Source organism: Triticum dicoccoides, chromosome 4A (assembly GCF_002162155.2).
Source record: "Triticum dicoccoides isolate Atlit2015 ecotype Zavitan chromosome 4A, WEW_v2.0, whole genome shotgun sequence".
NCBI lineage: Eukaryota > Viridiplantae > Streptophyta > Magnoliopsida > Poales > Poaceae > Triticum > Triticum dicoccoides.
The window spans coordinates 488,077,306-488,089,705 of record NC_041386.1 but is presented as its reverse complement, the minus strand read 5'-3'; the positions used below and the strand labels follow the sequence as shown (position 1 = coordinate 488,089,705).

Sequence of the window (12,400 nt, the reverse complement as noted above, 5' to 3'; positions counted from 1 at the left end):
ATAGATCCAATTTTATTTTCCATGACAAATCATCCGAAAATTTTAAATCACTGCCCTGTTTTTTTTTCATCTTGTTATATATATGTGTTCTTAAGTTCTTGGCACTTCTTTTTGACAGGTCAAAGCCACAACAAGCTGCACTGAAGAAGATATATAATTGAAGAGAGAGAGAGGGGGGGGGAGATTTATTTCAAGAAGAATTTCAGTTAGTGCACAAGTGCACATACGGACATAGCAAGGATTTTGCCATCGACCGGTCTACATAGGTGCCGGCGATCACGATGGCAGCGTACTACCACGGCGGCGCCGGCACGGACATCCATCAGGCCGGCAGCGACGGCCTGCAAACACTGTACCTCATGAACCCAAGCTACGGCAACGGCAGCTACGGGGACGCCGGGCCCTCCGGGGCCAACATGATGCTCCTCAACTCAGCGGTGAGCTCCATGACCCCGGCGTCCTTCGGCGGCCACCAGGCGTCGCCACCGCCGGGGCAGCACTTCGTCGGCATCCCTCTCCAGGCGCCCCCCTCGGGCTACAACCTGTGGACCCCGGCCACAACAGGCATCGCCGACGTCATGTCGCCGCCGACGCAGCAGGCTCATGGCGTGAGTGCCGTGCTCAGCCTGTCGTCCCGCGAGACGCCGCCGGTCACGGTGGCCTCCATCGCCGGCGACGAAGGGAGGTACCACCTTGGGGCGTCGACCGCGGCGTCGCAGGGGCAGGTGGTGATGAACTCCAAATACCTCAGGGCGGCGCAGGAGCTGCTCGACGAGGTGGTGAGTGTGAGCAAGGGCGTGGACGACGTGGACACCAAGGCGAAGAGCGCTGCGTCGGTCAAGAAGAAGGAGGATTCGGAAGGCCTTTCCGGCGGCGGCGGGGAGGAAGGCGCCAGCGGGGCCAAGGGCGGCGCGCCAGCGCCCGAGATGTCGACGGCGGAGCGGCAGGAGCTGCAGATGAAGAAAGGCAAACTGGTTAACATGCTTGACGAGGTCAGTAATTAACCTACGTACACTTTAATGAATTACTACTTTTGATTCTAACTTTTAATGTTAAGAAATGTCCTGCTTTATACAAATATATTTTTACCGATGATTTCATAGAGAATTAATCTCTCGTTTTTTCCTGATCATATCACCAATTGCTGCTTAGGAATTGTTGATTTTTTTTTCCTCTGGAAAACAAGGCATATTTGACAAATAAACCTGGCGATTTTGGTAGTGTCTGAACATTCAACATTGCCCTCTGAATACGGCAGTGTTAGATTGATGATGTTTCTGATATTTCCTTGCCTCTATAATTCGAGAAAGTGTTATTGAAAGTATATGGGCCATTTGCTTTTCAGCTATGTTTGTTTTGTTGCTTCTTTTTCTGAAGTGAGTGACACACAGTTGTTGGGGTAGCCAAGCAGGCCTTTGATTTGCTGGATATTCCTCCTCCCTTTTTCCTTTTCTAAATTAATTACACCTGTTTTGTCAGCTTGCACCAACTATATATTCTCTTCGGATTTTTTTTGATAAACACCGTCCAGTATTGTCTTTTAATTAGAAAGCAGAATTACAGCTACAGTTAATTAACGGGCAGCTATTATTAATTTAGAAATTTACAAATCAGCTGTGGTAGTAATTAAATAAACGGAAATTATGTGTGATAGAGATTATAAAAGTGACAAGTCTAGCCAGTCTTTAAAACCAACAAGTGGCTATAGTCTTCTATTTTCTTCTAGAGAAGAAATTAAGTAACAAGCTAGCTAGCTAGCTAGTGGCTAAGTATATATCTTGGTGATAATATTAACTAATACTTTGAGATAAGAAAAAGCACTCATGCACCTATAAATTACAATTCTTTCATGGTGTTGTTTGTTGAGGCTAGTACGTACAAGCCACCTTTAACTTTGTTGCCTGATCAAATATGTGTCTCTTTTTGTATTCTCTCAATAGCTTAATTAATACTACAAACATATGCTATCAGTACAGAAGGTAGATAGGCCCTGCTTGTCCTGGCTGGTGCTAGCTTCTTCACAAGCCAGCAAAGCCAGTTTGGCAGCCCGGCTTTCCCTCATGCTTTGAGTTTTTCTTCTTCTAATTCTTTTTAGGGAGCTTTAGTTTGTGTTTTCTCCATATAAATAAGAAATGCAGTGTAGCATGCTTTTGATAAAATCCACTTGATTCTCTCAGTCTGACAAGACAATCAATCGTGTTTATGATAAACACAATCCAAAGTAGTACTGTACTAGCTAGAGAGTGGTTGTGGTGGTTAACACTAGTAATCAACCCACTAATTAGTACACGAGCTAATCTCTGTACTGGGATCTAATGTGGCTGGCGATGGCATGGCATGATCAGGTGGAGCAGCGGTACCGGCAGTACCACCAGCAGATGGCGTCGGTGTCGTCGTCGTTCGAGGCAGTGGCCGGCGCCGGGTCGGCGCGGACGTACACGGCGCTGGCGCTGCGCACCATCTCGCGGCAGTTCCGCTGCCTCCGCGACGCCATCGCCTCCCAGGTGCGCGCCGCCAGCCGCGCCCTGGGCGAGGACTGCGACGCCGAGGGGCTCGGCGGCGGGCTCGGCGGCGGTCGCGGCGTCGGGTCCCGGCTCCGGTACATCGACCACCAGCTCCGGCAGCAGCGCGCGCTGCAGCAGCTGGGAATGATGCAGAGCAGCGCGTGGCGCCCGCAGCGGGGCCTCCCCGAGCGCTCCGTCTCCATCCTCCGTGCATGGCTCTTCGAGCACTTCCTCCACCCGTAAGTGCTTCACACATGCTCTCCTCTTGTACTACGTACTACTTACGTACTTCGATGACTTTAGCGCCATTTTTTTTGTTCCCATGCATGCATGCAGCTGTGCAGTGCTTGAATTGTTTCGGATTATAAGGTTGGTTTTGCATCATGCATAATGAACGTACGTGCAACCTAGCTAGGTGTATTGTTTTTTTCTTTCTTTTTTTGTGGGGAGCTAGGTGTATTGTACAGGTGAACTCCATCGATAATTGAACTACAGTAGTACTCCCTCTGCTTTCAAATATTTGTTTTTCTAGATATTTCAACAAATGACTACATACGAAGTAAAATGAGTGAACCTATACTCTAAAATATGACTTCATATATCCGTATGTTGTAATCATTTGAAATGACTAGAAAGACAAGTATTTGGAAACGGAGAGAGTAATTAAAAATGCATTTCTCTCTCTGTCACTGACGTGGTACAGATAGAGTGAGAAATGATGATGCTGTACTTGCATGAGAGACATAGACATAGCACGAGATACACGGCACACACACAATGCTCATGATGCGTTTTGCATGCAAACATGCACGCATGGCACCTCCATTCGTACGTGCGTACGTACGTGCGCGCCCAAAACCGGCGGGTACGTACGTACTCGGCGCCCTCGTGTCGCACTCCCGTTGGTTGATCGGATCGCCCTCTCATCATGCAGATACCCCAAGGATTCGGACAAGATCATGCTCGCCAAGCAGACCGGCCTCACCAGGAGCCAGGTACAAAAAATCTCAACCATCCTTCTTCAGTTTGATCCAGTTACAACATATAGTATGTTGTTATTTTTTACTGTTACCGCGGCTTTGGTTTGATCCGTGAGAGTTTTTGCAAAACCATTATCAGGTGTCGAACTGGTTCATCAACGCGAGGGTGAGGCTGTGGAAGCCGATGGTGGAGGAGATGTACCTGGAGGAGACCAAGGAGCATCAGCAGCAGCAGGACGGCGGCGACGACAAGGGGAGGCCGTCCGGGTCCGGCCCCGCCGGAGGAAAGAGCAGCAGCAACGCGGACGGCGTGGACGACGGCACTCCGAGGTCCATGGCCAGAGCGGCGGCTGGGGCCGGGACGTCGGAGGGCGGCGGCACCGTCCAGGCGTCCTTGCTCGAGCTCGCCGGAGACCACCAGGCGCACGCGGGGTTCTACGACGAGGAGGGTGAGGATGGCGGGTTGCGGCGCGGCTTCAAGAAGGCGAGGGCGGCCGGCCTCGAGCAGCAACCGCCGGCGGCGTTCGACTTCGGCGCGTTGCACCACGCGCAGGCGGCCGCGGCGGCCGCGGCCGCCGCAGCGAGGCAGCAGCACGACGAGGTGAGCCACCGGGAGCTGCTCATGAAGTTCATGGAGAGCGGCGGCGCGGCGGGCGCGAGGGACCACCACCACCACCAACAGGACGAGGACGGGGCCGGCGGCGGGTACTCCCTGTTCGCGCCGGGGCCGTACGGGCAGTTCGGCGCCGACCAGTCGTTCGCGTTCGCCGGGGCCGGGCAGCACGGCGGCGTCTCGCTCACGCTCGGCCTCCCCCACGGCGCCGGCGACCAGACGGCGTTCCTCATGGGCGGCGGCAGCAGCAACGGCGCCGACAGCGGCGGCAGCGGCGCCGCCGGCTACGACATGAACATGCAGACCACCAAGTCCTTCGCGGCTCAGCTCATGAGAGACTTCGTGGCATAGTATGAATGCATCATGCATGGTATACCACTACTATTACATAGCGCAATCCATTAATGAAATCCCAAAAAAATCGATTAATCAAACAATTTAGGGCTTGTATAGAAATAAAAGGGTAAACGCCTAGGCATGGTTAGGCTGCCATTAATCCTAAGCCTCTCTAGGTCATTGGGGGTGTAATTATGTAAAGATGGGGACATTGTATATAGTTACTATAGGTTAGCTAAGGTAGTTAAAACCCAAACATTTCCGGTTACAACATTTTATAGGGCAATAGGGGGATGGGGGGTATACGATACGTGAAGGGGTATATATATGTAAAACATTGGAATTGGGGATCTTGGAAGTGTATGCGGTATAGTTGGTTTATTGGAGATTTGAGTATTGTTTTTGGATACTGTACTGTAATGTAATGTAGTTATTGTAGTACTCCTCTTCACTACTTGTGTTCCAGTTCCATGGACGAAGAGAACAGATGCATGAGATGGCATATCTTGCTACCTTTAGCAACCAAAACTCATTGTTGTACCATGTTCATGTGATTTTCTTTCTCTTCTACAGAAAACAGTTCATTTCTTGCAGGAAAAATATTGTTGTGCCATATTTCTTTTCTTTTTTTAGAAAAGGAGGATAACCAGACTGCATTATTGCGATGCACAAAACAGGTATCAGATAATGAAGGTGTTTACCTTCTTGGTCATGACTCATGAACAAGATAAGATGATGGCAGAAGGTAATAAAAGGAACAACCATACCAAGTCTGGTGTTCCACCAGTAGAGATGTCATTGGAGAATTGCTGGACAGCACATCAACCCCAAAAATGTTGATAGACAACAAACATCTAGTGTCATAGAAATCTGATCACACAGCAAAATGTAGCTTCTCCCAGGTCACTGCAAGGAACCACTGGATCACATGCTAACAGTTCTATTTCTAGTTCAACGAAGACTTACAAAGGGATGGCTTTCCAGTTATCAACGCTACACAAATCAACTAAGGAATCTCCGTTCGGTACAAAATCCACTAATATACGGCAAAAGTAACAAGCAAAACTAAGATTGTACAAGCAATAGCACTGCCTAATTGATCATTAGCTGAATCAATGTTCCCGTCTTCGATGCATCTCACGTTAAGACTTTCTGCGACTCAGGGAGATGAAGGTGCACATTTGCGCAGCAAGGCGCCACCGGAAAGCAAGTGGCGCATTGGCAAACTGGCAATGCTAGTCATGGCAAAAGTGCGCAGATGCAGAATCTGAAGTGTTTTAACTCTGGTCCCACGCTGAACTGCTGCTCTTAGCACTTAAATGTTGATTGGCTTGAGGCTGAGGGCTCTCTCTAGTTGTCACTGGATACCACCTGTTGCCGGGATGACAGGTTGGCGAACCAAACCAAGAGGCATGTTTACACTGTTGGGATTCTCTACTGCTCCGCTGCCATCACAGTTGGGTTCCAATAACCGTACAAGCGAGAGAAAGATCTCCATTCTGGTAACGTCCCTGTTTGCCTGTATGAACATTGAACAATTGAACATACACGATCAGTGTTATTCGTCGACTCCAACCAGCAAGTTAAAACATAAGCAAGGATTTATAGCGATAGAAATCCATTCAACAGGTGCCACTACAAAAATCAGCAGCAGCATTCTATAGCTCTAATGATGTGATGACCCTTTTTCAGAATTTAACTATATTACCTCAACAGTAAAGCGGGCCCAAATTTTACTTTTACGTGCTTCCATTACACCCCTCAGGATGGTCAATCCAAGTCCTTTGATGAAATCAGCTATCTCCAAGAAGATGCCTCTATCCTCACAAATCATCTGCAGGAAACCACATGATGTCAACACATCTAAACGACATCTACATGCGATTGTTGGTAAACAATGAGACTGCAAAAAACAAGCAACAGCAGCATCTTGAACCATTACCTCCACAAGCATCTGACGTGGTCTGTCAAGATCCTCAACGATGATTGGACATGTCATAGACTGAGAGCCAACATCAAAGGCCCAGGTTGCACCACCTTCAAAGTAGTCTTTCCATACAGGACCATTCTCACTGCCAAGTATCTGTATGAATACTCGACAACATAAGGACATCTTTCAATCTAACGAGTTACAAACTGTGCAGCTCAACCACAACAAACCAGCTTTCTTTCTATATAACCAAACAATAAAACGTATAGGCATGTGCATACCTTAGATTCAGTAGAATCCTTGAGCTTGTCTGCATGCTTTGTAACGCTTTGCAAGAAGAGCATGTGCTTAACTGTCTTCTCCAACAAAGCATCAATGCTGCACTGCTGACACAAATGAGATAACATTGATATGACAACAATGCAACTGCTCTGGAGTTCACGTGTGCAAAGTACAAATTTTCATAATAGATTAAAATCAGCAGGTCTACAAGAGGATACCTTAGCTCCATTAGGCACCATTTCTCGGAGCTCCTTTATACGATCCTGTATCAGCTGTCGATCCTTTGGCCGTGCCTTAGAACTCTCTCCAGGTCGAGATCTCTTTCGATTTGACTTGCTTTGTGTATCAAGGCCTTTGCTGTTAGAAGCTGATGCACTTTCACATTTCATGTTCTGACCATTCTCAATCCAAAGACGTATCTGGGATTTCTGTGCTCCATTATTTTGGGAAAGACAACCATCTTCAGTCTTATCAAAGTAATATGGTTGTCTAACAATCTGTGTGGACTCATTCTTGATTACCGTTGAAGGAATGCCAGAGGAGTCACATTGCTTTAACTCTTCCAAACCAAAATGAGAAATGTTTGGAATGTCAGTCAATGCAGTCTTGCAAGAAGCATTGTCATCAGAACTCTGCTTACTGCTGGGGTTGACATTTGAGATGACAGCATCCAGTAATTGATCAGTATCAGTTAGTGAGAAGATCCCGGAACAGGGGAAGTCATTGTCTAGTGAACTGAAGAGTGAAGAAGAATCAAGACAAATCGAGGGTTCAGCTGCATCTCTGTCTAAGCTATGAGATTTTGCATCACAGGAGGACACCAAATTAGCATCCACATTATGACCCAACTGATGAAATTCAGAACCAAATATATCAAATAAGTCATTATCCCATGTTGGCTGCAAAAGCAATGAGTGAGCTGTCTCACTGGGCATAGCTGGCAACATGCAACCATCCACATTCTTCACACCTTGTGTGCTCACAGCAACACGTGTATCATTTGCTCTATTTGCATTTTGATCTTTCTGCATATGACCTGACCTACTCAATAGATTCTCTTGGGAAATGCCATTCAAGCAATTAGAAACCTGAGCATCAGATTGAGAAGATACAGGTAGAGCACTTTCAGATGACCTTTCTTGGCGCACCATTTTCATGGTGAATTCAGAAGATTGGGGAACATTACAAGAAACTGGAGGTTGCTTCTGCCGTAACATTCCTGAACTGGAATGGCTTCCTTGTTCTGATACTTGACTTGATGTACATAAGGTAGTACTGACTACTCCGGCACTTCCAGGGAGGAAACCATAACTCCCATGACCAGTAGTCCCTTGGGATAGGCCAACTCTTCCATGTGACAGCTTCATGTCACTAGTTTCATGCATAAAAGGATTTCGGTATAAAAGCGATTTTAGCAGTGCACTCCTTGCCAAATCTGCACCGCTACCAAATTCTAACTGTCCAATGGTGTTCATCAGCATTTGCTGTTGCTCCACTGATGCCAAGCTTGATGGGACCAAATCAGAACTTATTGCAGCACTCAGTGTATTACTTCCAAGTCGACTATCACAATAAGACGCTTGTTGTAAAAACATATCGTTAGGCTTGCCATAGACAATATGCTCTCTACCAGTTAGACCATTCTGTTGTGCAGCCTCAAACAAAGATGCATTTAGTGATTTGCTACTTGACGCAGTTGCGCTATCAGAGCGTCTGTATTGTTCACGCATCACTGGGAATTGACTGAAGGAATTGTCTGCGGCTTGGATGTTTGAGGCACCATGCAGAGGACGCGACTGATTCGAAGTACTTTTTACTGAAGCAGATGCAGCCATACTTGATCGCTGGTTCAGCTGAGAGCACAATTTCTTTGCATGCATCACAAAACTTGTGTTCTCCACAACCTGCGGAATCCAGAAATGATAGGTTATTAACTCAAATATATGGAGAATACAAATTCTAGCGAAGCCAAAGTGATGAACTGAGATACCATGATGAAACCCAACCATTTGATAAAAGACATGTACTATAATGGAAAAACTGATTACATGTCAACATTTCTAGTTATTCCATTGCAACAGAGAACATTCTGATTGCACCACTGATGAACATATAGAGGTATGTTCTAGCCACCCTTTAGCAGCATACATAAAAGGAAGCCATGAGTTTGCATTCTGATGGCACGTAAAAAATTCCAGGCATCATTGTTATTTAAAACTCCAATACTATCCGGCGCAGGAGTACAATATTTAGCATGATGCGATGGTTATATTCTTTCAAAAGAGATCTAGATATGAGATATTCTACCATAGTCAACAGCGTGACATACTGATGTTAGTATGTTATACCACACAGCTAACTCGAAACAATTAAAAACTTCAGACAGACTGAGCATTTATCCTATAATATGATATAGGGAACACGATTTCTCTACACTTCTAGCATGCATTTGAAGTTTGGATATCATACCACACCAGTAGAGCCTAATTGTAGCACGCCGCGTGGTAGGACAGGAATAATCGCAATAGTCTGCAGAACAAGAAACATTATTGAGTTCCAGATGCAAGCAAGGGTCAAATAATTTACCATTCACACTGTTCAATTCCACTCACCTTAATGCCAGCTCTGAACTGATAATGCATCTCAGAAGCAACCTATCATGGTGAGACTAGCGTAAGATCTCCAAAACAAAACAATCAAACAACAAAGATACAAGTATAACAAAGATAACTAATAGATCTCCATGCTAGTATTAGCATTATGGCGCACTCAAGACAGATCAACGTGCATTCACATGTATTCTTTTGCATATAACAGACTCATGTAAATATTCATTTACAGCTACCGTATCCCTGTGTCACTTATTTTCCAGTATGATGCTAGTCCAAAACCAAAAGCAGGCCACTGAGTTCCAAAAGCTCGAGCAGAAGGTCCCCCCAGAAGACTTATTACATGGATATAAATTCCCTGACCCGATGCTTTAAATGGTGGCCCGGCAAAATTGAACCAGAGAAAACGGAAATCGGTTAGCACTTGTACCATTTGAGAAGAAAGCAAGTACTACCTCGGATGAGAGCCCGTGATCATCCGCAGTACCATGGATGATCCATTGATGACTGCCAGTGAAGGCAACACGGCCGATGGTCCTGAAAGACACAATCGCAGCAGCCATTATTAATCGAAATGGCAACCAACGACCCGGAGGAATGCATTTGTCTCATTTGCATCAACCAATGAGAAATGGTGGAGGAATCATGAAACTGCATCTGACCAAAAGATGGTGAAACAGGGATGAAAAAAGGAAATATGGCATCGCTATGCTTTGCTTACCCTTCTCCCACGACATGAACCTGCTCGGCCATGTCCTTCCGAACGAGTGAGCAAATGCTGTCAACAGCAGCAGAACACCCGAGCTCAGCGGCCCTGGCTTGAGAAGCCTCAGATCCGGCGGGGCATGGCGTGTGGCCGCAGTAGCCGTCCTCCCACACCAAATGCCTGCACATATCCAAGGTGAAAAATGCAGGTAAGAAAACAACTAAGAAGAGGGACCAAATTCCTGAAGCTGCAAGTAAAATAGGAAGCCAAGTTCAGGGGACGAAAATTGCAAGATAAATACACACACAAACTCCTAATAAGTGCCAAGCCATCAGTTCCGAGCTCAAACGCTCCATTGCTAACGAAATGATGAGGAGCACTAGTAGCTACTACTTGAATCTTCCAGTGTCAAACTAGCACACGAAATCCCGAGACTGGCAAGTCAGGGAACAGAACAGAAGAAACAGCACAGAATGTTGAGATGCAAGTGGAGGAGGAAACAGAGGAGGTGGCTTACACGGGGTCGGCGGCGCCGATGGCCTTCCAGAAGACGGCGTAGGACCAGCCGATCTCCTCGCAGAGGCGCCGCAGCGCCTCCCCGACCGCCATCCGCGCCACGAGGCAGGGTCAGAGTCAGAGTCAGAGTCAGTCAGACGGCACCTTGCAGAGGACGGCCAAGAAGGAAAACCCTAGCACGCCGGCCGCAGAGGCCCGCCGCCGCCGCCGGCGCGAGGACGAGAGGAGAGAAGCAGGAGGTGGGTGAAAGAATGAGCGAGTGCGAGAGGTAGCAGCAGCAGCAGCGTGAACGAAGGGTATCTTAGGCGCCGCGGCAGCCGGCCCGACCGGCCTGCTTCGCGCGGAGACCGCCGCCGCCCCTCCTCACCGCCGCCGGAGCGCCGCCTCCCCTCCTCCTCCGCGCCGCCAGCGCGAGGGCAGCCATCGCGCCGTGACGTCGCGCCGCGCTGGAGGACCCCAGCTGTCAGAGCCCGCGCTGGCTCCTCGGCCTCGGGTAGACGACGAGATCGGCTTTGTCCGCTAGCTGCCCGCCTGCCTGCTGCGCCCTCCCCTTCACACTGTGTGCGCCCGCGAGCGACTGCGAGAAGAGTAGTCCTCTCTCTCTCCCTCTCTCTGGGCTCTCTCTGGCTTTGGTGCTCTCTTCTGCTCTGCCGCCCGCTTTGTTTACCACCATCATCTTTTCCATCTTTTTACACCCTTGGCGGCTCCGCTCCCGAGGCGAGGCGGCCACCATTCCATTCCCTCCCTGCACTGGACACAGAGGTGGAGGGTAAACTGGGAATTCATTCACCCCGACCGCATCACGGCTCCACCATTCCCTATTCGTCCAGGCTAGGAGTATTTTACTGCCAAGGGAATCATTCACGAAATGGCGCCATTGTCGATCGCCGAGCAAATTTAGAGACATAGGAGCACAGCTTGCAAATTCATGACTAAGGCGTTCTCATATGTTTCACAAGTATAATTATGCTCAAGTTAGATACTAGTATAAGGAATTAGATAGAATATGTTTAAACCGTGTATGACCTGCCCTCTACTTCAAGTCTCTCTCATGTTGTACTATGTATATACCCCCACGTCCGAGTCGGATCGATACAACACAATGCAACAGAAATATCTAGCATCCTATTATTTTCCACAATATGCACTTGTGACAAGCCCCCGCACCGAGCCAGATCAATGACTAGGAGGTAGTCATATCTCATATCGATATGTTTTGGACCCACATGGCAATATAGAAGAGAACTTCGAATTGAAGCTTGAGGTGTTTCTTTCTTTGTGGCCTCTCTAGCTGCTCTTTCTTGTCAAGATCAAATAACATCAAGCTAAGGAATGGCAACTAGAGAGGGCCCCCAAGCACTTGAAGCTATAAACAATTCTCGCCATCGTCGAATGAGTAGGGGGGATGGGGATGGCTTATGTGAACACTACTATCTTTTCATTGTGCCTGACCTAAGAGTTCGCGAATAGGGCCACATTAGTGCAGACCACCCCTCTCTGACGGGCGAAGCGGGTTGAGCACCCGTTGGTAACCTAAAGTAAGTGGAGCTGGATCCTCTGCCTCCGAGGAAGCTTTCCCGGCTCGTCAGGGATAGACTGTAACTATTGGCGGCCGTGTGGACAATCTTTGTTGGTGGTGGATGTTGCCAATGACGACGTGTTTGGATTTTATCCTTTAGTGCTAGACTTTATGATTCTTTACTATCATAATACATATTGCATAAAACATAGCACAAATTGCATCACATTTCATTCGTTCCATCATAACAATACATATTCCATCCATTCTATCAAAGTACAACAATTGCATTATAAATTTTATTGATGGTCAGATTCGGATAGCGGAGGGGACATTGGCAAATGAGTGGAGAAGGCGAGGATGAGACCTCATCGGCAGGTCTGCTCGACTGTCGGATGGAGACGA

General features: G+C 47.6%; 2 protein-coding genes across 4 annotated transcripts in view; one reads left to right on the top strand and one right to left on the bottom strand.

Annotated features, from left to right (window-relative positions):
* Nucleotides 1-4,961, top strand: part of LOC119286343 (BEL1-like homeodomain protein 1) — a 5,746-nt gene extending 785 nt beyond the window's left edge. For both annotated transcript variants that reach the window (XM_037565716.1, XM_037565715.1), the window contains exons 2-5: nucleotides 119-992; nucleotides 2,346-2,743; nucleotides 3,439-3,499; nucleotides 3,624-4,961. In XM_037565716.1, the coding sequence (XP_037421613.1) occupies nucleotides 282-992; nucleotides 2,346-2,743; nucleotides 3,439-3,499; nucleotides 3,624-4,448 (1,995 nt within the window). In that variant the 5' untranslated portion in view covers nucleotides 119-281 and the 3' untranslated portion in view covers nucleotides 4,449-4,961. The remainder of the gene's footprint in view (nucleotides 1-118; nucleotides 993-2,345; nucleotides 2,744-3,438; nucleotides 3,500-3,623) is intronic.
* Nucleotides 4,962-5,273: 312 nt separating this feature from the next.
* LOC119286342 (transcription factor LHW-like) lies at nucleotides 5,274-11,133 on the bottom strand. Of its 2 annotated transcripts, none has more exons than XM_037565713.1 (10): nucleotides 10,478-11,133; nucleotides 9,976-10,140; nucleotides 9,710-9,791; nucleotides 9,258-9,299; nucleotides 9,115-9,174; nucleotides 6,864-8,549; nucleotides 6,645-6,749; nucleotides 6,376-6,516; nucleotides 6,142-6,267; nucleotides 5,274-5,952 (listed from the first exon to the last, which is right to left on the bottom strand). In XM_037565713.1, the coding sequence occupies exons 1-10, from the start codon at nucleotides 10,567-10,569 to the stop codon at nucleotides 5,791-5,793; spliced, it is 2,661 nt and encodes an 886-aa protein (XP_037421610.1). In that variant the 5' UTR covers nucleotides 10,570-11,133; the 3' UTR covers nucleotides 5,274-5,790. The 2 variants fall into 2 exon arrangements, with proteins under 2 accessions (XP_037421610.1, XP_037421611.1); XM_037565714.1 differs by having other exon boundaries at nucleotides 6,645-6,746; nucleotides 10,478-11,132.
* Nucleotides 11,134-12,400: the final 1,267 nt, after the last annotated feature.